Raw genomic sequence first — 27,778 nt, 5'->3', positions numbered from 1 at the left:
ATGTATTTTGAAGTATAGTTGATTTACAGTATTATATTAATTTCAAGTGTATACCATAATGATTCATTATTTTTGCAAATTGTACCCCATTAAAAGTTATTACAAGATAATGGCTTTAATTCCCTGTGCTGCACAACATATCCTTGTTGCTTATCTATTTTATACATAGTTAAATCTGTTAATCCCATACTACTAATTTGTCCCTCCTCTTTTCCCTCTCCCCTTTGGTAACCACTTGTTTGTTTTCTGTTATCTGTGGGTTTGTTTCTGTTTTGCATATACATTCATTTGTATTATTTTTCAGATTCCACATATAAGTGATATAATACAGTATTTGTCTTTCTCTGTCTGACTTATTTCACTAAGCATAGTATTCTCCAGGTCCATCCACATTGCTGCAAATGTCAGAATTTCATTCTTTTTACGGCTAAGTAGTATTCCATTTTGCACATACACCACAACTTTATACATTCACCTGTTGATGGGCACTTCAGTTGCTTCCATGTCTTGGCTATTATAAACAGTGCTGCTATGAACATTGGGGTGCGCATGTCTTTTTGAATTAGTGTTTTCATTTTTTCCGGATATATACCCAGGGGTGGAATTACTGGATCATATGGTTCTGTTTTTAGTTTTTTAAGGAACCTCCATACTATTTTCCATAGTGGCTGTGCCCATTTACATTCCCCCCAACAGTGCACAAGGGTTCCCTTTTTTCCACATCTTCCCTGACATTTGTTATTTGTGTACTTTTTGATGACAGCCATTCTGGTAGGTATGAGGTGACATCTCGTTGTTTTGATTTGCATTTCCCTGATGATTAGTGACTTTAAGCATCTTTTCATATGCCTGTTAGCCATCTGTATGTCTTCTTTTGAAAAACGTCTTTTCAGGTCTTCTGCCCATTTTTTGATTATTGTTTGTTTTTTTTGATATTGAGTTGTATGAGCCCATATATTCTTTTAATTTAGGAGATGGTGGCATGAAAGGCTTCAGAATCTTAAGCTTCTGTCAACGGATAGGAGATATTTTTGGTCAAGGACTAGTACATTCTTTTTAGCGCATCTGAACTGATTCCTTCTGCCTCCAGTGTATTGACTTCACTAGCTCCATCAGGCAGAAACTGTTAGACCACCAAAGATGGTTGTGCTTTCCTCAGGTCTGCTTTTTGGGAAAGGAAAACATATTACTGTCCTGTTTTTGCTTCAAGGGTTTAATGCTTATTTCATTGACAATTAAAGAGACCTTGGGAATTCCCTGGTGATCCAGTGGTTAGGACTTCATGCTTTCACTGCCAAGGGCACAGGTTCAAATCCCTGGTTGGCCAAAATGAATGAATGAAAAAACAAACAAGAAAAAAAAAATTTAAAGAGACCCTGAAAAGAATCCTTTCACTAAAACATTTTATTTGTCTAGATTAGGGGTCAGAAAACTATGGTATAGTGCAAATCCAGTCTGCTACTTATTTTTATAAATAAAGTTTTATTGGAACACAGTCACACTCATTCATTTATGTATTGTCTATGGCTGCTTTCCTGCTGCATGGCAGAGTTGAATAGTTGTGACAGAAACATATGGCCCACAAAGCCTAAAATATTTACTCTGGCCCTTTACTGAAAAAGTTTGCCAACATCTCATTTAGATAACACAGAGGAGTAACTAAGTGTTTTGTATATCCGCTGTTGAAGAACATATAATTATAATGTGTAAGCTTTTTCAAGCGTTTGAAAATGTTCTTGTAGTTATCCTTTGTAATTCATAAAATCATTAATAAGTTAATAAAATAAGTGACAGTAGTCACATTTAAGTGAGGTAGAAAGTAAAGTTGCAGGTATCTGATGAAGTTTTTTTTTTTAATAAATTTATTTTTTATTTATTTTTGGCTGCGTTAGGTCTTCATTGCTGTGCATGGGCTTTCTCTAGTTGCGGCGAGTGGGGGCTACTCTTCGTTGCGGTGCGCAGGCTTCTCATTGTGGTGGCTTCTCTTGTTGCAGAGTACAGGTTCTAGGCGCACTTGCTTCAGTAGTTGCAGCACGCGGGCTCAGTAGTTGTGGCTCGCGGGCTCTGGAGCACAGGCTCAGTAGTTGTGGTGTGAGGGCTTAGTTGCTCCACGGCATGTGGGATCTTCCCGGACCAGGGATCGAACCCATGTCCCCTGCATTGGCAGGCAGGTTCTTAACCACTGTGCCACCAGGGAAGTCCCTGATGAAACTTTCTATATTTTAGTAGTATCTGATCTGATTTTAGTGAATTCTTTTTAAAATTTAATATCTAGTATCAATTTTGTAAAGATTAGAGCATGTTTATTTCATGAATTAAGTGCTAGTTATTAGCTCTTTTTGTTAACATTATTTAAATATATGTTAGCCTTAGGGTTTAGGCATAAGATTTGAAAGTAGAAAAAGATTTAGAACCAGGTTAACGAACAGTTTTTGTTCATGCTCCAATCATGACTATTTTATGGTCTTAAAAGGCAGGGTATTTTAGATCAGGAATGCATTAAATAGATCAGTTCTTCTTGAAAAAGAAAGGGAAGGAAACAGAAATTCACTAAGTAACTTCTCACTTACCTGAATGGTATTTTAAACAGAGTCCCTAAAATATTGGACTGAATTTTTTTAATGAACCCTGTAAAGCATCATAGCTAATATGCTGTTTGGTTTACTTGGATGTAGCTTCCACATTTAATATGGAAAAATCTTGTCATTTTATTTTAGGGTTGGATTAGTAGAATCTAAAATACGTGTACTTGTTGGAAATTTGGAACGGAATGAATTTATTACTCTTGCCCATGTAAATCCCCAGTCATTCCCAGGAAATAAGGAACATCATAAAGAGTAAGTTAATTATTTTTTAATATCATATTTTTAAAATAATGGTATCCGAAATATGCATGGTTTAAGATCAGTTGTGAGATGCTATTTAACAGGCATTGATGGAGGATAATACATTGTATACTTGATCACGAGTTGTCATGCATTAAAACTAAGTACATGCTTTGTTGGTAGCCCACAAACCCCAACAAAAAACTCCATCACAATATTTGGAGCATCTTTAAATATATATTTAGTAAGTCATTTTCGAAGCATTTAATCCTCTTGTATAATAACACAGGATAACTTAACAGTGTTCTTGGTGTCAGTTTTAAGAATTTGGCCAAACCATTGACATTTGTATTTATGCTTCCATAGACCAAGTTTTAATTACCAAATAGCATCTGTAAAATTGTAAAAATTAATGGAAATTCTTAAATTTTTTATTTTATAGCAACAATTACGTATCAATGTGGTTCCTTGGAATAATTTTTCGGAGAGTAGAAAATGCAGAAAGTGTTAATATAGACTTGACATATGACATACAGTCATTTACTGATACAGGTAAGACTTTGTCATCATGGAGCTGTGGTGCTCAACCTTGGCAGTAACGCAGTATCACCTGCCTAGGATCTGGCTGGCTATATTTTTTAAAGTTCTGCAATTGGTTAAATGAAGATGGAACAGCTATATCATGAAAATTAATTCTGCTATTAAAAAAGTAAAGGCATGATGAAGCGACTTCCAAGACCTGTTTGTGGGCGGGGGGGTGGGGGGTTGCAGACCAGTGTAAAGAAAGAATATATGTATGTTTGCTTAAAAATATATAGACTAAAAAAAAAAAAAAATACATAGACTATCTCTGGAGGGATATATAGTTTTTTTAAAAAAGAAACTGGCAGAACTGGTTGCTTTTAGGTCAAGGAACCAGGTGTGTCTAGTGGACAGGAGTGAGGCAACTTCACTGTATACTGTTGAACCCTTTTGAGATTTTGTTGTTGTTGTCATTGTTGTTTTAAATACTTATTTAATTTATTTGGCTGCACCAGGTCTTAGTTGCAGCATGTGGGATCTTTGTTGCCGCGTGCGGGATCTTTAGTTGTGGCATGCGGGATCTTAGTTGCAGCATGCATGTGGGATCTAGTTCCCTGACCAGGGATCGAACCTAGGCCCCCTGCATTGGGAGTGTGGAGTCTTAACTGCTCAACCACCAGGGAAATCCCCCCTTTGAGTTTTGTACCATGTAAATGTATTAACTGTTTTAAAACAAAAAGAAGACTAAAGAAAGTCTGTAGGTGATTCTTAGTGTGCACAGCCAGTGTTCGTAATCACAGTCATAAAGACGACTTGCTTTTTACTTTTTTTACATGAAATAAATATCATTCAGTACAGGCTTGCTGAATATGTCTCAGAATCAGTGAAAAGGGTCTTTCACATCTAGCTCCCTAAGAATATCTCCCTGGAATATCTTAATATATCTGTTATAAATTTGGAGTTGTCTTAATAATCTGGAATAGTGTACATTCATACTATTAATATTCTTGGTTAGCTCATCTGAGTTTTCTAAATTCTTTTGAATTAGCACTCACATTTATCATGAAAATCCAGGTTCCTGTGCATCACCTAGAAACACTGAATCACATGCTCTGGGAGTGGAGCCAGGAGTCTGCACACTGAACAAGCACTCCTGGTGATTCTTTTATAAGCAATCTGGAATGAAAACATAGATATAAATTTTTCCATTCTAATTTGGACTCATTTTTCCAAAATGAGGGGGTTGGGAAGCTCTGTTTATTATAGATTTATAAAATGTTCTTCTTCAGATAGAGATACTGAGGCCCCAAGAGATTAAATAATTTACATTTCACAGTACTTACTGTGCAAAAGAAACCTCCCATCCCTGTCTTGAGTAAGCTTATAATCTAATTTGGTATTCACAATTAACGTACATTAAATAATTTATATGGTAGTTAATAAAAATGATTTTCTTATAAGGAGTGAAAAGCACTAGACTGGGGACCTAGGCCTATGTGTATTCCAATTTTGGCAAGGCATTCAAGGCTGTTGAGCCTCATTTACCCACCTGTATAATAAGGATGTACTTTTAGATGGTTTCTCATGTCTAACATTCTGTGGTTGGTGTAGAAAAAGAAGCTTCATGGAGGAGGAGAGCTTGAATTGGCATCTTGGATATTTGGTATTAGGATTAGCTCAGACTTGGGCAAATAATTATGAGAAGACATTGCCTTTGGGGAAAATAGCAGAAAACAAGATTTGGAAAAAGCCTTTTTTCCATACATTTATTTTGTTAGATTTGATTATGGGGAAGTCTTAGAAGTTGGACATGAGAAAACTAGTCAGTACTTGAATAGGGTTGTGACATTGTGAAAATGTTTTGGAAGTATTTGTTCTGTAAGAGGAATGTGTGTTTGTGTAGTGATGTGGAGATATTAAAGGTATGTATTTCAGAAAAAGAAAACAGCCCTTGGTTCAGAAGGAAGTTCCCCATTTTAACATACTGACTCTGTTACAGTGTACAGACAGGCAAACAATATAAACATGCTAAAGGAGGGAATGAAAATTGAAGCAACTCATGTTAAAAAAAAACAACTTCATCACTACCTTCCCGCAGAGATTCTTCAGAAGAAGAAAAAGGTGAGTTTGTACTCGTAACTCTCCAATCTGAGTGGAACTCAGACGAATGATCCTGGGACCAAATTTGCATTTTTATAACGCCCAAACCTATTGAGAAGAAAGAGGGAAGGTACAGACAATTCAATCTAGGACTAAAATCTTACCTTCATTAATCACCAAATATAATTTGTTTTATATGTACTTCAGAATTGAAACCAGTCATTTTTCTCATTTACTTTTTGAAATCCTAAAAGCTTTCCCCTCTTTCAGCAAAGTCTTTCTGATGTCAGTCGAAGTTCAAGTGGACCTCAATCCAAAAGATCATCTCTGGATAGCAATTGTTTGGATAGCTCCAGAGACACTGATAATGGAACACCTTTTAATTCCCCGGTGTCTACAAACAAGCCTTCCAAGCCTGATAGTCCTCCTTCAGCAGAGACAGAAAGGTCTGTATTTCAAAATTTTCCTCTCAGTCTTCAGCTTATTTGAGGATAATGTAAACTTTTCTATACCTTTGCTAAATACTTTTTTTTTTAACTGTAAAAAGATTTTATTTTGCCAGTTAGTAGTCAGTTTCTTATTTAGAATTATTTGACAATTTGTGGTAATCCTCTGGGGCATGGTATAGGTTTATGAGTATGTGGGAGTAGATAAGTACATAGAAATGTGCAGGTTTTCCTTTAATTTTTTCTGTTAATTCTCTCCCTGGGTCCTCTTCCTTTCCCTACCCTTTTCTCTTCCTTCAGTGAAATGTTAAAGTTAGGAGTACTTGAAAGAAATTATCTTAAATGTTAAAATAAGAGTGTTTTAAATGCGTACTATTTAAATCATTTAATGATGATATTTTAACACGTTTAACAGGAATAATGCTGAGCCTGCTGCTGTAGTTGTGGAAAAGCCACTGACTGTCCCGCCAGCCCAAGGACTGTCTATTCCCGTCATTGGTGCAAGTAGGTATCTACGCTTTTTTTTTAGTAACGATACTACTACATTTGTATTTAATTACTGAAATCTTTCTTTTTTCCTTTTCAGAAGTTGACTCTGCAGTAAAAGCTGTATCACCTCCAGCTGTGTGTACCATTCCTACTGTAGTAGGACGAAATGTCATTCCTAGAATCACAACACCCCACAGCCCTGCCCAGGGGCAGCCACATCTAAATGGAATGTCAAATATAACTAAGAATGTTACCCCCAAAAGATCCCACTCCCCATCCATAGATGGGTCTTCTAAGAGGTTGAAAGACATAGAAAAGGTAAAATTACAACTTCAGTGGTGATTCAGTAGTTGATTTTTTTCAAAGTAAACTTAAAATAGTGCTGAAGAAACTCAAATTCTTCAGTTATCTTAGTGTTCCATTAGGATTTGACTGTTTAAAAAGAGTATTTACCTAAACCCTAATAGGATAATACTAATTGTTCATCTTAAATTCAAATTACTGGGCTTCCCTGGTGGTGCAGTGGTTAAGAATCCACCTGCCAATGCAGGGGACACGGGTTTGAGCCCTGGTCCGGGAAGGTCCCACATGCCGCGGAGCATCTAAACCCATGGGCCACAACTACTAAGCCTGCGCTCCAGAGTCTGTGAGCCACAACTACTGAGCCCGTGTGCCACAACTACTGAAGCCCGTGCACGTAGAGCACGTGCTGTGCAACAAGAGAAGCCACAGCAATAAGCCTGCCCACCACAAAGAAGAGTAGCCCCCACTCGCCGCAAGTAGAGAAAAGCCCGCGTGCAGCAATGAAGACCCAATGCAGCCAAAAATAAAAATTAATTATTTAAAAATTCAAATTACTAATGTGTCTAAAAATTTGAATGATCTTCGTTTCTCTTTGACTTACATAAAGGCATTATTGGTAACTAAATTATCATGTTTATTGTGTTATAATGTTGATCTCCTCTGCTTCCAGTAGGTGGTGGTAAAACTGTTTTATTCATTATCTGGATAGATTAAACAAAAAGATAAAACTTTAGAAATTAAGGGTGGCAATGGAATTGTCTAATTTAAATTCTCTTCCCTCATCAAACCATGTTCATAATAGGTTTTTTTGTTTGTTTGTTTTTTGGCTGTGTTGGGTCTTTGTTCGAGGGCTTTCTCTAGTTGCGGCAAGCGGGGGCCACTCTTCATCGTGGTGCGCCGGCCTCTCTCTGTCGCGGCCTCTCTTGCTGCGGAGCACAGGCTCCAGATGCGCAGGCTCAGTAGTTGTGGCTCACGGGCCCAGTTGCTCCGCGGCATGTGGGATCTTCCCGGACCAGGGCTTGAACCCATGTCCCCTGCATTGGCAGGCAGACTCCCAGCCACTGCACCACCAGGGAAGCCCACGTAATAGTTTTGATGTTAGCCTGGTCACTAATTAGTTTCTCAGTTTATATAGATTTATGTGTTTTTTATAGGTAATAGCAACTCATTTTAATGTTTATATTTTAGTTTATTCGACTTGAATCAACATTTAAGGAATCACGTGCTGCTGAGGACAGAAAAAGAAAATCAGTGGTAAGTATATCAATAGTGTGCTTCAAAATATTTACTTTTAAAGAGCCATGTATCAGGAAAAGTACTATATTCAAAAGTAGATCAGATTATATCTGTCAACTCTTGGTTATGTTTCATTTCATGTAGAAATAAGCATTTGCATATAGGAAAGAAAGTTTTCACTTGTATGTAATTCTGTTTTTAGGATGCCATTGGAGGAGAATGTATGCCTATTCCAACTATTGATACATCACGCAAAAAGGTAATAGATAGTCTTATTTGTAATAAAATACGCAGTTAAAAATTCATAGGTAATCTGCAGGTACAAAAAGCTTACTAAGAAGAGCCTAGCATGGGGTGAGGAAAAGAGTAGTAAGATTTTGTCCCTGTCCTCAAAGACCAGCAGTATAGTTGGAAGTTGGGTTGGAAATAGCAAAGTGTATGATCCTAAATGTATGTACCTCAAAAGTCTAGAAAAGAGGGAGTCGTTTAAGACTTTACGATTTATGCAGGTTATGTTCAACCTTTGTTTTCATTTATTTTTAAAGAAGCAGTTTAGTGCTCAGCACAATAATTTCTTACCAACACTTGATAGTCTTTTGTTGTACACCACTGCTTACTGACAAAATTTAGGTTTGATAGTTGGGGACCATAGTTACTAATATTTTGGAGGAACCAAATATACTGGTATACAGAGTAAGTACCTTTAAAACATGAGCTAAAGAGCCCCTAAATCTCAATTTAAAAATTTATTTTCAAAGGATTACCATTTAAGCTAATAATATTATAGGTGCTCAAAAAAATCGGCCTTGTGTAAATCAGAAGAAGCCCTTCTTTGAGAGGTTACAGCAAACAAAATGGCTTATTTTTCACCCCCCATTAAATAAAGTGTTTCTCATCACAGTCAGCTGTCACCCTGCCAGGTTCCCCAGGATGTATTGGCAATTCTAAAGCAAAATAGAAAATGTCCTCATACTTTCTATTAGTTGTAGAATTTGTAAAATTTCTTTTAACGTAAGAGTGGGTTACAAAAAGTAGAGGTGTATAATTATGTATGGTAATGGAAAAAAAATTGAGATGATATTAAAGTGTGAAATGACATGTCTGGGTTTTGCTTTAAAAGATTTCAAGTATAAAGGGTAAGGGGCATAAACCAAACAAATGTGGCAAAATTTTAATAATGTCTGAGTCTTCTTTGTGGCATCTAAGTCTTCATTTGTGGCATTTAAGTCTTCATTGTCCTTCCTATTCTCTACTTCTATGCACATCTGAAATTTTTCATGTCTTTTTTTTTGAATGGATGTGTGTATGATATAATTTGTTTAGCCTAGGTAACATGCGAGGAGAATTAATTCTTGCAGTCATCTCTTGACAAGAAGCTGATATGCTGTTTCTGTCAGACAATTATCTGTATTTTAGGCTTCTGTCTTTGTTTCTGTCTTAGACTTTGCCTTCATTATATAATAATCTTTAGTGTCTTCAAAAGCCCTCATATAGATGTCCCTGACTTTTACCATCACTGAAGTTACCTACCCTGACTACAAAGTTGGTTTTCCTAAAAACTTAATTATCTCACAAGTTGGGTTATTCTTCTGCATGAATGTATTACAGAAACTAATTGAAGGCTATAACTGGATATCAAGTTTTCCTCTGTATCACACACTCATTTTTTCACCTTGCACCCCAAGAATTTCCTGTTTAGTGACCATGCTCTTCACCTATTTCTCTTTAACATTGCCCGAGTCTGAGGAGGACTTTGTTCTTTATGCATTTCTCAGTCTAGAAGTGGCAATTGATTAAACAAAGTCCTCTTTCCTATTCATACAGTCCTCCCACTTCTACCCTTTCCCTATCCCTCTGCTTTTCACCTGTTTAAAAAAATAATAATAAGTCCCCAAAACAAGGGGACTTGAACATAGGAAAAAAATATTCAACACATACTTGAGTGTTTAGGAACTTAAAGCATTTGGGAAAAAACTCAGAGTTTTGTGACTGATTTACTCGTTGGACCTTTATAATGTGTATTTGTTTTTCCTACTTTGTATTTCTTTCTAACAGAGACTGCCCAGTAAAGAACTACCAGATTCATCATCTCCAGTTCCAGCAAATAACATCCGTGTCATCAAAAATTCCATTCGACTGACCCTAAATCGGTAAAAGCAGTGCCTCCTTACTTAAGTGAATATGCAATCATTTAGTGGCATAGATGCAGCCACTCTTTTTAAGATAGAGGTGGCTGTCATACATAAAATAAGGTGAAAGTTACAGTCATCGGCCTAACAACCTTGAAGTGGTTTTTTGAACTCTCACACTTTGACCTGCAGATGCTGTAGCATTCTCTCATTGATTGCTACATACAGTTCTCTGAGGATGACCTGCTATCAAATTATCATCTACAATATTATGGCTTTGCGTTGGAGGTTTTACTGCCTTAACTTTCGATGCTTGTTTCTCTGTTGTGGGAACCAGTTCTTGGCTCTCTGGACACTGATAAAACAAGTCCTGAACACCGCCCCCCTCTTTTTTTTAAGTCTTATGTTGTAATCATTGTATAGAACTAAAAAAGTTGAAAACAAAAAAACAAAACAAAAAATGTAATTTTCCAAATGTTAACACATTTACTTTATCATTGAAGCCACTTTGTGACACCTGAGATAAATGAATGTGAGGTATCTTCTCTGCTTTCCTCATTTGTGTAGATGTACTTATGTCTGTTCTGTTGATTTAAGTTATTTTTTCTTGGATTGGCACACGGAATATTTAACTTTTTATTGTGCCTTTCTATCCAAATGTTGCATAGTTACCAGGGAGGATTAGTCCAGTGATTACATAAGAGTTGGGCACCATAAATTCTCTATATTTTGCCTCCCATGGAGGCCTTTGAAATGCATCTTTATTAAGAATCAAAATATGACCAGGATACTGAAAGTCAGTATATGAACGGTGAAATTGTTACATATCCTATCTCATGCCATTTCTTGTTAGTTGACTGGTATTTTTTACTGAGGAGCAACTCATTCCGGCATCAACAGTAAGATGCCTTTAAGTATGGCAAACTTGTATTTTTGAAGTGTACGATTAACTTGGCATGATACTTCCTGACCATTACTTACCGCCACAACTTCAAACAAACAGTTCCTTCGTGGACTAGGCATGCAGAAATGAGCAGTGGATTTTATTGAAACCTAAAGGCATTTTTGAATGACATTGTTACCAACCATTAATTGGCTCAGGACCTTTGTAATTTTTATTTAAATATATGAGTTGTCTTTTTTTACACTGCTTTTTTCAGTGCATTTCTTAATATTTTTTAAGTTTCATGAACGCATGCTCCATTTATTAAAATCCATAACCATGTAATTCTTCTTGTAATATGTTGATTCAGTGTTTTGTAAATGAAGTCGTATGTATTTTCAGAGTATTTTTGTATGTACTGTAAGATACCATCTTTTCAAAGAGAAAACTTTAAAACCTTTACTGTCTCTCTTTAGTCTAATTTTTTAAATATGGATTATGCTTGAATTACTCTTTAAACGAAAATGTATAGATTACACAGCCAGGAATGTTGGTATATATTACCTTCTTCAGCTTTCACTCACCATTTAGTAGGTCCAGTAGGAAAAACACAAAATGGTACATTTGAATAGTGCAGGGAAAATCCTTGGTTATATAGTTTATAGGACTCATGGGATGCCATTTAGCCAGTGGAGTAATAGTCCATTTTCTCTTGCAAGCCCTTTACCATTGAGTTGAAATACTTGAATTCTGATTGTCAGAGAGCAGGATCCTTCTTTTCCCACTCCTGTTCCTGACCCCTACGTCTCTGAAATGGAAATTCTAGTGTTTAACTTTTACAAAGGAAGACTTCTTAAAAGTAAAGAAGAGCAAGGGGAAAACAATGGTTGTTCCATTATTCACTTTTTATATAGCAAAATATGAGAATGAAATCCCATAACCAAGTTGTAGCTTCCTTGGCAAAGCTGTTCTCTTAGTTGACCCTTTTTCTTTATTCAAGTATTTTGAGATTTGTTCTATAAATACTCTATTTGAGCAAAAGAGAATGATTATGCAAGGACTGAATAACTGTCACCTGACTTAAAACATTGATTGATTGAAAACTTCTTTAATAAGGGCTTTAAGAATTCCCCATACGTACATCCATGTTTACCCTATTATATAAACCGATTCCTTGGAGTAACTAGCGGAGTTCATCTTTAATAAGAAAGCAACAGGCCTAACCTTTGTACTGTAGTATAGTCATTCCTCTTGTTTTAATGGTCCATTTGACATGGGGTTAAGACATAGCCAAGAGTTTAATGTTAGACTTCTCAAAGATAGCATTCTTCAACCTGTTTGGTAACTGGGGAGTTGATGAGGTGCTTTTGAGATAGCGGGTTTGGTCAGAAATGAAGTGTTTTCTATCCTGAACAGTAGGTAGAACATTGAGTACAGTTGACCCTTGAACAACACAGATTTGAACTACATGGGTCCAGTTATATGTGGATTTTTTTCAATAAATATAGTACTTGTATTTTCATTTCACAGAACTTTAAACTAATTAATTAATTATAGGGGAAGGTTTGATTGAGATCACAATATGTGGAATCGAAAGAACTAGGGTTTGAGTCCTGATTCGATCCAGACTGTTTCAGCTTCCTGCCCTTGGGTGAGTCATGTATCAATTCCTTTGTTTTTGAAGCAGAGCTAGCAGTACAGGTGTTTTCAACTGGGGTGAGTGGGTTGGTGCCCCTAACTCCTGCATTGTTCAAGGGTCAACTGTACATTTTGTTACCATGGTAGGAGACCTCCATTGTAAGGGTTCCAAGTAAGTAAGAGGGAATGGTCTGCAGTTATGTGCTGTGTTCACAGGCACTAGGTAGATGCATTTGATTTCAAGTGTAGAGACTACACCTAGAAATATAACTAGAAATATATTTTACAAAGTCAAATAACCTGTTCTTCAGTATGTAGACACATGTTCATTTTCACAAGGGTATTTTAACCTCATTTTGCAGTGACTGGCTCTAAAGAATAATATATCAATGAAACAATTATCTGCTAGTTTAAACCTTAGGGACTTAACTAATTTGAGAGACAGGATAAATGGCTTAAAGCCTTGTAAAATTGGGGCAAGAGGATCTTATAAGACTATGCTTACAATAAGAGTTTTTGTCTTAAGGCAGCAATTTAGTAACATCATTAAAATGCTTACTGTCCTATATAGTTGCAGTGAAGTGAAGTGAAGTGAAGATGGGCAACGTTGAAATGGGCTGAACTTATTTTCCACTGTGTCCCACAGCTTTGAAATAGAAATTCCTAACCTGCGGATCATGGACTGTAGGGAATCCCTTGCAAATGTATATAAGAAGTTTTTGTTCATATACATTTTTCTGAGGGAAAGTTCATAATTTCATCAGCTTCTCAAAGTGGTCACGACCCTTAAAAAAAAGTTAGGAACCACAGCTTTTCAGGATTGAATAATCCCAAACTCTTTGCAGTTTTCTTCTTAAGATTTTTCTGTGGTGTATTTCTGAAAATGTACTGTGGCTCTTAACTAGTAAAGTGGGCTAATGAAGGACTCTGGAACACTGAATTTCTCTCCAAGTTTCTTTATATATCTCAGATGAAACTTCATCAGTATTTAGAAAAAGGTGTATGATTAGGTTTGTGTCTTCAGTTAACGTAGATTCATTAACAGGGTCAAACTTAAGTTCAACAAATTTCAGCCTAAGAATGATCAGAGTAGAATAGCTTAGAATAATGATTAGAAATGGTAAAAAAAATAGGATTTATCATTAAAGATCCTAATCCTTTGATTTTGGTAGGCTTAAGTTTCTTATTTCTCCATGTTTGTGGTTCAGATCAGAACAGACTGAACAGACCAATAAACAGAACTTTAGTGTAAAAAAATTTTTTCTAATAAATAAAATTGTGTGTGTATTTAAATAAATAACTATTAAAAATTCCAAAGCTTAGAATTTAGGTCATGATAATAGTGATGAATATAGTGCAAGTGGTGGAAGAAAACTGGTCTCAATAATGGTGACTATTTCCTTAGGATTTTTTAAAAGAATTGTACAAGGTCAGACTCTTCCCAAATTTCCCATTTTTTCTGGAATAATTTTATATTTGAAGTAGTTGAACATAAGATTATCATCAGGCTTGCTATAATTTTTAATGTATTGCTGCATTTTTAGCAAGGACCCACGTAATTACCTTAAAAAGTGCTTAGGATATCTTTGAGGTCAATGGTGCTACATCACGTCACAGTATTATGTAAGATGAATGCAGCTCCTGTTCCTTTTTAGCTAGCTGTTTGTGTAGTTCATATTAATTTTTCCTGCCTTTTATCTGGATTGTCTTAATTTCTTAGTTGTACACACGAGCCTCATTATCTGTTTGGAATAAGTAATCAAATAAACTTGCTTTGATAAATAGGTGTTGATGATTGACTGATATTATTCGGGAGTAACTTAACAGTACCAGACGTCTTTAACTTATTTATCAAACTGACAGCCAATTCGGTCCTTCACCACTCAGAGTCTTTGGCAGGTAGTGGTATCCACAACCTGCTTAACATAAAAGCAAAGTTCATACTCAGTTTGCCTTACACGGAATATCTGATTAAACCTTAGCAAGCAGTAGCATCTGCCTCAAGTGTTGAGGGCAAAATTCTATCACCCTGTCGTCAACATCAGGCAACCAGAATACTCTCCTAATGGCTGGACAGAGGTGCATTTAGCAATCAGATCTTGGGTACTGTCCACAGAAGTACAAGCTACAGAGCTTGTTACATTCTTGTTAATGACTTGTTTTTAGCCTATCCACCTATCTTAAATCAGGTACTGAATTCACAAATAAGAACCTGCTGTCTACATCAAGATATTAGCAAGCCACTCATGGCACCAGTGGAAACACACTTGACATTTATTAAGCTAATTAGCAAAGCCTCCTGTATTGAGTGAGCTGTGGATAACAGAAGGGCTTCTAATAGTCACTTGTGAAGTACACTGATTGGAGTGCCAGCTGACCATCCCTGGAGTGTGAATTTCTGATTAGGGCAACTCACTGCTCCTAGGATATAACTTTAACACAATTATCACACTATGCTGAATGTGTTAAATTAACATCATAACAGGTTCTTTGTGGCTCTGAATGCATTAAGCTATTAAGGGCAAGATAGAATTTGATGCTTTTAAAGCGCATGTTCCAAAAACTATCTTTCACACCATATCCAGCCAAACTATTACTTACTAGTCCTTAAAAAGACACACTTCTAAACCCTTCCTTGCCAACCTCTGATTACTGACATTTTGAGCCTAATGGCCACATAAAGCCTTCCATGATAATCTGGTCAGAATCAATCATCCTACCTTCCCAACACGTTACTTGTGACTTTTCAACGTTTTAGTTACTCTAACTTGCATAATGTTCCGTTTACATACTTGCTTTCCCCTGAGAGGTTGTAAGTTGAGAGTAGGAAGCTATATCCAAGAATATGTAGTGGGTACCCAGAAAATCCTGAAGAAGAAAATGTGTGAGGGACTTCCCTGGCAGTCCAATGGTTAAGACTCTGCGCTTCCACTGCAGGGGGCATGGGTTCCATCCCTGATCAGGGAACTAAGATCCCACATGCCGTGCAGTGTGGCCAAAAATAAATTTTTTTAAATGCATGAGTTCTGTTTCGTTGGTTGGTTTTGATTTTTTTCTTTTTAGTCTGAAGAGGGTTATCTAGAAGAGAGACCTGATGAAGGAACTAACAGAAGCAAACAAAACTTAGTGAAAATCATTAAGGCACGTTTCTTTTTCACTGTGAAGATCATTAAGATGCATTTTTCAAACTTTTTCAACTGTAACACTTAGTTAAAAACATTTTAGGGCTTCCCTGGTGGTGCAGTGGTTAAGAATCCGCCTGCCAATGCAGGGGACATGGGTTCGAGCCCTGGTCTGGGAAGATCCCACATGCTGCAGAGCAACTGAGCTGGTGCGCCACAGCTACTGAGCCTGCACTCTAGAACCTGTGAGCCACAACTACTGAGCCCATGCACCTCAGCTACTGAAGCACATGCACCTAGAGCCCGTGCTCCGCAACACGAGAAGCCACTGCAATGAGAAGCCCGCGCACCGCAACGAAGAGTAGCCCCCGCTCACCGCAACTAGAGAAAGCCTGCTCGCAGCAACGAAGACCCAGCACAGCCAAAAATAAAATAAATTAAAAAAAAAACATTTTATATTGCAAGCCAGCACATACATGAATATGTGTGTGTATATATAATTTATATATGTATATACACACATAGGTAATTAAAACAAGTTTCACAAAATGCTCTCCTACTATGCGAGATGCAGGTTGATATTTTAAGAGCCAGCTGTGATCTCACTAAGGTGATTTCACAGCCTCTCCTGAGTTGTCACCTACAATTTGAAATACACTAGAAGTTCTCTTCCCAAAAGTTCATCTCAAACTTGGATCATCTTTCTTTATTCAGCCTGTTTTAGAATGCAAACTGTTACAGCAAATAGTACTGAAAGGCTAGTAGGGTGAAGCATGGTGGAGAAGTAGATGAGGCTAGCTACTCCTTTCTCCCAAGGAAAAATGTTACCCAAAAGACTTAACATCTTTGCATCAACTGACAATAAAGAAAAAAAAATCATGAAAGCCAAAAAATCAGCAAACGGCAAGAATTGGGACGTTTGGATGGTATTTATTTTAGTATTGGTTAGTTGACCTCAGCTGACCAAGGGGTGTCATCAATCCCTGGAGGGTGCACTGGGGATGGACTGAAGAATGACAGGCTTAACTTATTAACCAAAGTCACTAGAGTGAAATGTATAAATTTCTCATTTAGAAAATTCTATTGTACACACACAGCTCTCATATAATATCCCAACATGGTCGAGGAACTCAAGGGTACCAGAGAATTGGGGTCCAATAGTAAAATTATTACTATCTCCTGTGGAATTCTAGACCATAATTATAAATGTTTAACATTTCCTAAGCAGTTAGCATGTGCCTTTTTAAACATTATAGCACTTAATCTTTACAATGATCCTAATAAGGTAGCACTGTTGTCCTTATTTTACAAATGAGGAAATTGAGACAAAGAGTTTATGTGACCAGCTCCAAACTTCTAAATATTAACTGGCAGACTCGGGCAGTATTATGATTCAAAGTATAGCGCTCAATCATATCTCCCATTTATGAAAGAACTTACATGGAGGTGTGGATCAGATTCCTGTCACCTTGCATTCTTCTGTGGAGTCTGGAAATTTTGAGGGAAGGCTGACCAGCAGCAGCAACAGTCATTTGTGCCAGGCTGCAGGGGGCACTGTGGCCTCCTGCAGGGAGCCCAGGGCTAAGACTCAGGAAAGCCCAGTTCTGCCCAGGCTCTGCCACTTACATCTGTGTACCTTCAACAGACACTCAACCCTCCTGTGCTTTGCTTTCTCCCACCTGAAACACTTGCCCTTCAAACCTCATGGGAAAGCTGTGACATGAAAATATTCCAAAAGATTGGCAGGTTCTACAAACAGGATGGACAAACAGACTGTTACTCTCCCAGAATAACAGCTGTGTAGCATTCCTTAGCCATCAGTCTAAGAGCAGGAAGAAAAGGGATCCAGGAGGAATATCGCCAAGAAAAGAAAAGTAAAAATGAAGTTTTACTTGATATGCTTGATCATAGTGAGAGGATATTAACACTTCTGTCAGAGTTTGAGAACAACCAAATAATTTTTTAAATGACACATCTTAGTTTCAGTGAAACTATATAAAAGGAAATATATGCTTTATATTATATATATATATTTTATATATAAAGCTATATAAAGAGGAAATAAATCCACAGTATATCACATGGCTCAGCTATAAACATTCATATAGTCATAATAATATAAGTAGAGAATATTGAACTAGCCCCAAATTATACCTATACTGAGAAGGGGTGGCAGAGGGTCGGGGGGAGAATAGGGTGTAAGAGAGTGAAATCCTCACCTTCAGTGGTAGTAAGTAGAAAATATCTAAAACCAAAAAGTGTAGAATAGTGTAAGCATGTTATTTAGAAATAATAGAAAAATAAATAGTAACTAGGAATAAATAATAGGAGAAAAGTCTTAAAGACTTGAAAATAAATGGCTCTAGGGAGCAGAAATCAGGACTGAGGAAGAGGAAGGGAGAAGACAACTTTTTGTTGTTTTTTAAGAAGAGTTGTAGAACTTTTTGCCTTTTAAACTAGTATATCCACTATCTCTAACCAGTATGCAGTCAGAGAATGTTGTAGACTTTGGAACAGATAGATCTTGGCTCCAACCAGTACTGCTTGTGAGACCTTGGGTTCCAGGTTCCTAATCTGAAAAGTGAGACTATCAATACCTGTTTGGCCAGTGAAGCATCGAGAAGTGGTTTAGAAGCTCTGCAGCCAGACTGCCTAGGCTCAGACTCCAGCTCCGACTGACTGACAGAAGTTGTGAAAATTCCTTAATTTCTCTGTGCCTCGGTTTTCTCTTCTGAAAATGGTGGTTACGATCACAGAACCTACCCCAGAGTTGCTAAATGGATTGAAAGAGAGATCCAGAAGCTCCTGGCACATAGTGAAGTTCAATGAATAACTGAGGCATTAGAGGGTTACACGAAACAGTGCATCGTGCACTAAGCATAGTGCTTGACCCTGAACGGGCATCCACTTCTAAACACACACCCAAAGAATCAGGGAAGAAGCCGGCGCTGGTCTCCCCAACCAGACTGAAGTACTAGATCTCTACCTTCCATGCAATGATGTGAAGATAAGTGGTCCCTGCCGGGCCACCAAGCCCCTCCCTACACGTACTTCCTGGAAGAGTGGTTTTATTTGGAGAAAGTATGTAAGACTCATTTAATTCTTACAGAGTTTCACTGGCTTGTTCTTTGGTCTGCTTAAATGTTACAACGGGTTAGGCTGAGATGAGAGTGGCTATCAAGGCCGTTTGTGCCAGCCAGGACTCACGGAGCGCCTAGCGGGGCAGCTGCACCACCAACGTGCAGTAGACGCTCTCTGGCTTAAACAAGCATCCTCTGATTTCAGGTGAGCCTACACCTGTGAAACCTGCCCACGCATGGAGAGATGGCCACAGGAATGATCCAAAGCCACACCCGTCCCCAGACGTACCTATACCTCTTGACTCCCGCCTCTCCTGGGAGACAAGACTAACCCAGCTCCAAGTCACTTCCTGCCAGGGCTTCAGGGCAATTCAAAGAACATCTAAGTGCAGGTTCTTTCCAAATAGATTGGTTTCTTGAAACTCACAAGAAGTCAAACATCAGAAAAGAGGGGATTTCTGAAAGCCACCCACTAGGATGGCAACTGGTCCTTGGTAGTTTCAAATATTAAGAAAAGAAAAACAAATCGGCGTTGATTAGGCAGTATCTAATCTCCCTGAGCACAGGAAGTGAAGGCAATTGAGCCTGATTTGCAGGAGGCCCTGAGGGTGTACAAAGCAGCCACTCCTCTAGCAAAGCCCACTCACCGTCTGCAGAGACACCTGCTTTTCCTGCCCCAAGCTGAGCACACCAGAGGGAAAGCACCATTAAATTCCCTGTGAGCTCGGGGCCCACTAACTGCACCAAGGTCACCAGGTGAAGGGGTTGGGGAAGGAGGGAAGAAAGGATGAGATCAGTTTGACAGGCTAAGTTGATGGGGTCAGTGGGAGACAAGAGCCATGAAGCCATTCATTCCACAAATGCTTATGGAGCCCCCAACATTCACCAGGCATTGACTTAGCCACCCAGGACACAGACAAGAATGAAACTTGTCCCTGCTCTGAAGGACCCCCTAAGACTGGTAGGAAGCTGACTGACATCTTGGTTCTGCCACACCATGGGAGCACAGCAGAGGGACCCCTTACTTCTGCTTTGGTCAGGGATGGTGCTAGGGAAGAATGACCTTAGGGTTGAAAGTTGTAGAACAATTAGGAGATTTCCAGGCAGACAAACAGTTGGGGGAGGTGGGAGGGTGAAAAGCAATGCAGAGGAAACCACATGTGCAAAGGATGGAGGGTCTGGAAATTAGATGGTGTAGTAGGGCTGTGTGAAAGGAGTACTGGATGCATTTAGGGAGAAGGTGTAAGAAGAGGCTAGAAATGTCGGCAGAGTCCCAATACCTGTGCATGGGAGAGGGAGAGAAAGAGGCAGGGAGACGGTGAGTTTCCTGCTATGGTCTAGCTAAGAAATGGGGAGAGCAGAAACCACAGCAGCAGAGAGGGGACATATTTCAAGAGGTTTCTGGGGGTAGAATGGATGGGATCCGCGGACAAACTGGATTAGGGAAAGAGTAGAGGGTAGTTCCCACGTCCTTGGGTTGGAAGATACTTTTCTGTCGTTAATTCCGAGAAAACAGGGGCAGTGTTGGGGTAAGAGGGTCATGAATTCAGATTTGGCAGCGTCAAATTTGAGCTGCCTCAAGCTCACCCTTATGAAGATGTGCAGTAGAGAGTGGGAAACACAGACATACCTCATTTTATTGCACTTTGCAGATACTGTAATTTTTACAAATTGAAGGTTTGTGGCAACCCTGCATTGAGCAAGTCTATCAGCACCATTTCTCCAACAACATTTTCTCACTTCCTGTCTCTGTCTCACATTTTAGTAATTCTCACAATATTTCAAACCCTCCACCAGCAAAAAGATTACAACTCGCTGAAGGCTCAGATGATGGTTAGCGTGTTTTAGCAAAAAGTGTTTTAAAAATTAAGGTATGTGCTTTCTAGACATAATACTATTGTACACTTAACAAACTAGAGTATAAACATACCTTTTATATGCACTGGGAAACCAAAAAAAATTTGTGTGACTCACTTTATTGCAGTGGTCTGGAACTGAACCCGCAATACCTCCGAGGTGTGCCTGTACTGGTCTGGAGTCCAGGAGAGAGGTCTTGGCTGGAGGTTCAGGTTTCACAGTTTGGCAGGGTTGGCTTTACAGATACTTGTTAGTGGGGAACTAACCTTATGAGAGGGGTTCTCCTACTGGAGAAACAGAGGGGACAGCTTATCTGATTGGTCATCTTGGGGAAGGAACTAAGCAAGTGCAGCCAGGCCATGGGGGCTTACCCACTCTGGATCTATCCTGCTGTGTGCTGAGTGGTTCCCTGGGACTGCAGTGGGTGGTCTGTAGAGAGTGAGCCACTTGAAGCAGACCCAAAGCTATGGTCTCCAATCAGCATTTTCAGTAATAAAGCGAACGTTTTGATCGCCATCTGTCTTCTACAAACTCATGAGGGAGAAGGTGCTGTTTATTGAAACCACTGCCAAACTCCCAACACTACTAGTGTACGTTTTGTTTGCTGTACTTTTCTCTCCTCTGCATTCCAAGCAGGTGGTCAGGCCTGTTAGTGGAAATATCTTTCCTAAGATGTTTTTGCAGGGTGAGAAAGCAATCACTGGTAGCCTGTGCATGGTGTTCCTGGGGCCAGGGCTTTGAGGGCTGCAAGAGGAGACAGAAGAGATTCGACCCTGGACTGGGAAGAGGGAAAATACCAGCAGGTCCCCGAGGAGGACTGGGGTCTGGATGCTGCTCTGTGTCAACTCGCCAGGGAGGTGACAAGTCCTCAATGAGGGCAGCTGAGCAGTGCAGTTGGGAAGGCTGGACCCCAGGCCCAGGAGCTCTCACTTTACCAAGGATTCCTTTGCTCCAAGCAGTAAGGCCACTGGCCCTGAGGAACCATGGGCCCAGACCAGGGAACATCTCAGCAATTATCAGCCAGACCAAAGACCAATGGCTTTGCCTGGAGGGGCCTCCCAGGAGGAGCCGACTTGGCACACCCCTGGGTGGAAGGGGGGGACGTTTACCGAGATTAATTTCCTGCCAGCACAGTAGAATCGGGGCTCATTGCCAGACTGAAGTTGATTTAAACAAAGTCAAGAAGTGTATTTCCTTCACTTCAGAGTTGGAAGACTAGGATTCACAGCTCTGACCGTAGTTATCAGAACACAGGGGTGCTGGGAGTACTGAATGCGGGGCTCAGAGAGAGTGAAGCCAGGGAGTGTGGGCAAAAGCCTGGACAATCTCAGATTTAGGGGTAAGTGAAGAAATAAGGGCCTGAAAAAGCAAAATCAGCAAGGCAAGAGATGCTAAAGAGAAGAGTTAATAGCATTAAATACTGCATGAGTCCACTAAGACTAGGACTGAAGTGTAGCCATGTGATCTGGCTGACCTTAGGATGACCTTAGCAGAGCAGTGCTGTGGAGGTGGACTCGAATGCAAGGAATAAAGGTCACATTCTCAAGAAGAGCAGCAGGGGAAGAAGGGAGAATCAGGGGTCATAGATTGAAGTGGAGGGAAGGTTTATTTTGGACTTAAGAGATTTCTGAAGGTGCCTTAAATTTGAGGAGAAGAAGCCAATGGAACAATTGCAGATACTTCACAGCACTGGATCCAGAGGACAGGAACATTTGCACATGTTAAGGAACGAGCCCAAGCAGGGAATAGGAATATGGAAAGGAAGGCAGAAGGTAGAAGTGATGGTAAGCTGCCACTTTTTTTAAAAAAAAAAAAATTTATTTATTTAGGTTGCACTGGGTCTTAGTTGTGGCAGGTGGGCTCCTTAGTTGCGCCTCACGGTCTCCTTATTTGTGGCTTGAGGGTTCCTTAGTTGCAGCATGCGAACTCTTAGTTGCAGCATGCATGTGGGATCTAGTTCCTTGACCATGGATCAAACCTGGGCCCCCTGCATTGGGAGCGCAGTCTTAACCACTGTGCCACCAGGGAAGTCCCAAGCCACTTCTGATATTACATTATAAAAAGACTATGCCTTCCCTCTTGGGCACTCTTGTCTTGCTCTCCCTTGAGTCACTCCCCCCTGAGGGGAAATCAGCTGCCATGTGTAAGGCAGCCCTATGTAAAGGCCCATATCAGTGACCCTAGAAGAGGATCCTTCAGCACCAGCTTGATTGCACTCTATGAGAGACCTTGAAGGAGAGGCACCCAACTAAAGCACAGCCAGAATCCACAAACCATAAGATAATAAATGTTCATTCTTTTCAGCCACTAAGTTTTGAATGCAGCGATAGATAACTATGAAGAAGTAGATATGTTTGCATGCAGGGAAGGCAAACATTTGAGGGAGCATGTGCCTGAAAGCCTTCCACTGTCTGTGCTGAGAGCAAGTTGAACAAGAAAACAAAGGTTTGGCATGGCTACATTGGAAGATGAGAAATTCAGCTGGCTAAGGGTGCATGAAAGAATGTGCCAGTACTCGTAAGAGCCCAGCTGAGATGGGTGATTTAAAAAAAAGTTGAAGCTACTGCAATAAGCAGTTAAGGACTTGTTGTCCAGCTACCTTGACACCCTGCAATAGAAGAGAAAGAGGTTGTTGAAATGACCAGGATTGGGAGTTTATAAGATGATGAAGTAGAAAGCCAAAGAAGCAAATCAGTTGGAGATGCAAGAGACGGGCTACAGTGATGGAACCACAGGAGGGGAACAAGAGGTGGTGAGAAGGTCACAACTGGATGGACAGAGAATGGTAGGTAGCCTCAGTGAAGCTGGGGAGCTGCTTAATGGGCTTAAGAGTGAGAGGAATCAAAAGGCCCTAGGCCTGTGCTCAGAGAGGAGCAGTTCTGGGTGACCAGATGACTCAGGCTGTGCCCACGGGTGCAGGTTTCTTAAACAAGTGCCTTCTGCCAACTCCTCCAGTCTGATTCAAGCCAACCTGAGCTCCCTTCATCCCATCACCATGAACGCCATGCTTCAGCCACAAAGGACTCCTGTGGTTCTGTTCTCATGTCGGCCTGGGTTGCCCTCCCTTCCAACCCCGTCTTTCCCCAACAGATTCCTTTTCAACCCTCAAGCTCCAGCTCATGTTCTGCATCCTAAGTGAGCTCCTCACAAATGTCTACTATCTGAATTAATGCCTCCCCACCCCCAGCCCAGTTTTGCACCTATTACAGCCTTGAGTTTGCCATACATTATCATTAGGTTGATGGGGTTTTCTGTTTTCTCCATCGGAAGGTACATCCTTGGCGGGTAGACGGTGCGAGCCAGGACATTTAGGTAGCTGGTGTTCCCAGAAGAGTGTCTGATTTGCAATCAGTGCTCAGTACTGAACTGGATAAAGTAGTAAAATAATAAGGCTGAAGGCACTGAGCATACAGTAAGTACAGTAAGGGCAGCGGGAGAGAGCTCGTCCGTTCACTGTGCGTCTGCCGACACTCACGACAGCTGTGCCAGGGAGCTCTTCCAAGTTTGGAAGACTAAGGCTCAAAGGTTCAGACTTGGCCATCACTTGTCTCTTTACTCCTCCCTAGGGTCTCATCCAGTCTCCAGACTAAAATCCATCAATATGCTGACAACTCCCAGAATTCCTCTCCAGCCCAGAGTGTTCCCGGGATGGACTCTAGACACAACTCCCACTGCCTCTGCCACCTCTCTAACAGGCTCTCAAACGCACATGGTCACAGACTCCTGATTCCGCCGCAAAATGTATTGCTCCCACAGCTGTCTTCATCCTAGTAAACGGTGACTCCGCTCTACCAGGTAGGACTAAAAAATATCGACTCCTCTCTTTCACACAACCTCCCTCAGCGGTCCGATCGGCACTTCCTGTCAGCTCCACCACCCGCAGGTGTCTACATTCAACCACCCACTCCCCTGCTTCCAGCACCTGCCACCTGGATTATTGCAAGCCACTCCTTACCACCTGCCGGCTTCCCGCCTGCCCCCTTCAGCGCATTCTTGGCACAGCAGCAGAGAGGTTCTTTTCAAATGTAAACCCCATCTTTCCGCTCTCCCGTTTAAAACCTTCCGCTAGCGCCCCATCTCAGATCCTCAGATGGCCTACCAGGCCCTGCCTGATCCGGTCTCCTGTCAATCACTGCTAATTTTTTAAAATAGCTTTTTCAGATATAATTCACATAACATACAGCTTGCCTACTTACGGTGCACAACGGTGTGGCTTTTAGCACATTCCCAGAGTTGTGCAGCCACCATCTCAATGAACGTTACAACGCTTTCATCATTTCAAAAAGAAACTGAATCCCCTAGCCATCACTCCCCCATCTTCCCCTCTCTCCCCGTCCCAGGTACCCGGCTTTCTGTCTCCATAGATTTCCCTTTTGTGGATATTGCCTTGAAATCTCTCTGAGTTTCTCTCTGCCTCCTGAAAGCCCCTTCTGCCCACCTTCTCCCTCCTCCTCTCCTACCCCACCCAACACCTTGGCCTCCTGATTCTCCCTGAACACTCCCTTCTCAGGGCCTTTGCACTTCGGTTCTCTCCACCTGAACCCCATGGTCCCCAGATCACGGCCACACCTCATGTCTCCACTCAAATGCCACCTTCTCAGGGAAGGAAGCCTTCCCTGACCGCCATACAAAACAGCACTCCCATCATTCGCTTACCCCGCACCTTACTTTCTCTGCGTCACTAATCATGATATATAATATATGTAATTTATACAATATATATATAAAATTATATAGGAGATCAAGCATATTTTTTTTCCTTTTTTAATTGCCTGTTTCTCCCTGCCACCCATGGAATATAAGCTCCAGAGGGAAGGGGTTACCACTTTTGTACCCTTAGTGCCTTGAACAGCACCTGAAATGTACTCTATAAATATCGCCAAATGAACAGCAGAAACAGGACTTGAACATGAGTCTACTGGACTCCAAAACCTATAGCTTCAGTCACTGTACTCTGCAGATCTCAGAAAATGGGAAGGATTTGGACAGTGGCAAGAGGTAGGAAGGTCTAACACCCATGCTCAGGGTGGTGGATGCTGAGGTACGTTGCCCAGGTCTCCCCTCAGGATGGGGTGTTCTTTACCCCAGCTGCGGGGAGCGTTGGCAGCCAGCAGCTCACAGCTGCATCCTCAGGGCTGGCCCTGGCCTAAAGAGAGCCACCTCCCTCAAGGCCACTCTACCCCTTTCCAAAGCAGCCTGTATCCAATGGTCAATGTGGGGTATAAAGCCTGCCCCGAGCTCCAACTGTAAAGGGCCATCCTAGCTCCGGAGCTCCTTGTGACATTTGGTGAAGACTTTGTTGGGACAGCATCAAAGTTCAACTTTTCCCTCCAACAATCCTGCTGCCTTTCCTCCTCCCACAGGCATTGATCTTGAGTTCACTCCCCAATAAACTTTGTGCAGGCAAATCTCTGTTGCAGAGCCTACTTTCTGGGGAGCTCAACCTGTGAGGCTCAGAATAAATCCTCCAATGACTTTCCAGAAAGGTCAAAAGATCTTTGGGAAACTGGACACAGAACAAGTAAGCTGGGCCTCTGAAAGCTATGCCAACAACCAGATGAGCCAGGCTCATCACATCCCTTTTAACAGAATAACATGGAAAGGAAGAGAATGTGGCGTGCGTGGCCCACGACCACTGCCACAGCTCGGGAGTATCCCTCACGTGAAAGCAACTTCATGTCTTAGCCAAGCAGACCTCAGCTTGGGTCCCTGCCTGTGCCATGACCTCACCCTGCTGAGCCAAATCTGCAGCAACTCATGAGTCATCGGGCTCGATCATAATTTCCTATTAGCTACGTACCCCGCCCCAAAGGACAGTGGTTATCTTCACCTCCCCCTTCTGGAGCCTGGCTGCTGAGTGGGAGAGAAGAGGGGAGGGGAAAAGGAGTCATCAAGAAATGACAACCCCAAGGGGGCAGCAGTATCCCTGCCTGAAGTCTAGAGGGGAACAGGCAAAATTATTAAAATCATACTTGCCTGTCAGCCTTTCAGTTGAATAAGAAATTAGAAGGTGGTCTCCTCTCTAGTGTGGGAGCAGCTTGAGGGCAGGCATCAGTTATCATAAGTAATAGTACAGCCATTCATAAGACCATGAGTCATCCTAAGGCCGCTTCTCATATAGAGACTGGACCAAGCTCTGTTCTGGGCACTTGACATATATTCAACTAGTTTCACCCTCTTAACAACGCTTTCAGGTAGGTGCCAATCTTATCACCCTCATTTTGCACGTGAGACTAAGGCACAGAAAGCTTAAGAAAGGGTAGGAAACTTACTAAGGCCACACAGGTTACAAGAGAGTTTGGCCACTGTACCTACCACACTACCGGTGTGTATAATTCAGGGCCGAAGGCAGTGCTTGGGTTTGGTGGGGTACACTGCCCTGGAGGCCCTTCTCACAGCTAACCACACACCCCTCAGGGGCAAGTAGGGGTGAGCGGCCCCCTGGGTTAAAGAAACCATGGGTTAAGGAGAAGTGCAGGGGCTTCCCTCCAAGCGCCCCTTCTTCCTGCCTAGGGTATGGGCTGTGAACATCTCCCCATGCCTAGATTCACGGCGCCTGTTTTCTCTTTGATGCATTCATTCTTTCCAGATTTTTTTACTTTCTTTCCGTTTGCTCACAAGGGAAGGCCTGCTGGGGCGGAAACATCATGCTTGAGTGAAAGGAGAACAATGGGTGCTGGCGGCCGAGGAAGCCTCGAGTGTGGTGGCTGTACTGCGGTTCCAGAACTTCCTCCAGGCAAGATCTGATCTGACAAGACACACAGCAGGGCTGATGCAGACATTCATCACTTCCTCCCTCAACAAAAGGTGCTAATAAAATAAACTTCTCCTCTCACTGGCCACTTGGCCGCTGTGTTGATTACAGCAAGATCTTTATGGACTCTGGTTCTTTACTCATCCTTTCCGAGTATTATTTTCCTTGTACCTATAAGCCCCAGCCCCTCCCAACACACACACACAAGAACTTGGCTGCGTTTTTCCTTGGGCGTCTCTGGGTAGTGTTGTTTATTCCCAAGTTACCCTCCTGGACCAAAAAGAGTGATGATCCCCTTAGGTTCCAGATTTTAGAACTGTAAGAATGTCTAGGTTTAGCTAGACCAGTGTTTCCCAAGCTGTTTTCATTATTACCCCCTAAAGAGCCTTGTCAG

The 27,778-nt window shown here is 40.9% G+C and overlaps 1 protein-coding gene and 1 long non-coding RNA gene across 4 annotated transcripts in view; one reads left to right on the top strand and one right to left on the bottom strand.

Moving 5' to 3' along the window:
• PAPOLG (poly(A) polymerase gamma) overlaps positions 1-14,345 on the top strand; it is a 36,052-nt gene extending 21,707 nt beyond the window's left edge. The window contains exons 14-23 of one of the 2 annotated variants that reach the window (XM_030877305.3): positions 2,718-2,837; positions 3,268-3,377; positions 5,347-5,468; positions 5,718-5,893; positions 6,309-6,397; positions 6,480-6,700; positions 7,874-7,939; positions 8,124-8,180; positions 9,977-10,071; positions 10,243-14,345. In XM_030877305.3, the coding sequence (XP_030733165.1) occupies positions 2,718-2,837; positions 3,268-3,377; positions 5,347-5,468; positions 5,718-5,893; positions 6,309-6,397; positions 6,480-6,700; positions 7,874-7,939; positions 8,124-8,180; positions 9,977-10,071; positions 10,243-10,462 (1,276 nt within the window). In that variant the 3' untranslated portion in view covers positions 10,463-14,345. Of the gene's footprint in view, positions 1-2,717; positions 2,838-3,267; positions 3,378-5,346; positions 5,469-5,717; positions 5,894-6,308; positions 6,398-6,479; positions 6,701-7,873; positions 7,940-8,123; positions 8,181-9,976 lie in introns of both variants that reach the window. The other variant, XM_070046836.1, reaches the window with a different exon arrangement.
• Positions 3,273-27,778, bottom strand: part of LOC132598222 (uncharacterized) — an 80,181-nt gene continuing 55,675 nt past the window's right edge. For both annotated transcript variants that reach the window (XR_009566140.2, XR_009566139.2), the window contains exon 5: positions 3,273-5,555. This is a non-coding gene — a long non-coding RNA (uncharacterized lncRNA). The remainder of the gene's footprint in view (positions 5,556-27,778) is intronic.

The sequence above is a fragment of the Globicephala melas genome, chromosome 12 (assembly GCF_963455315.2).
Source record: "Globicephala melas chromosome 12, mGloMel1.2, whole genome shotgun sequence".
In the NCBI taxonomy this organism is placed as follows: Eukaryota; Metazoa; Chordata; class Mammalia; order Artiodactyla; family Delphinidae; genus Globicephala; species Globicephala melas.
This window is presented reverse-complemented; position numbering and strand designations above follow the sequence as displayed.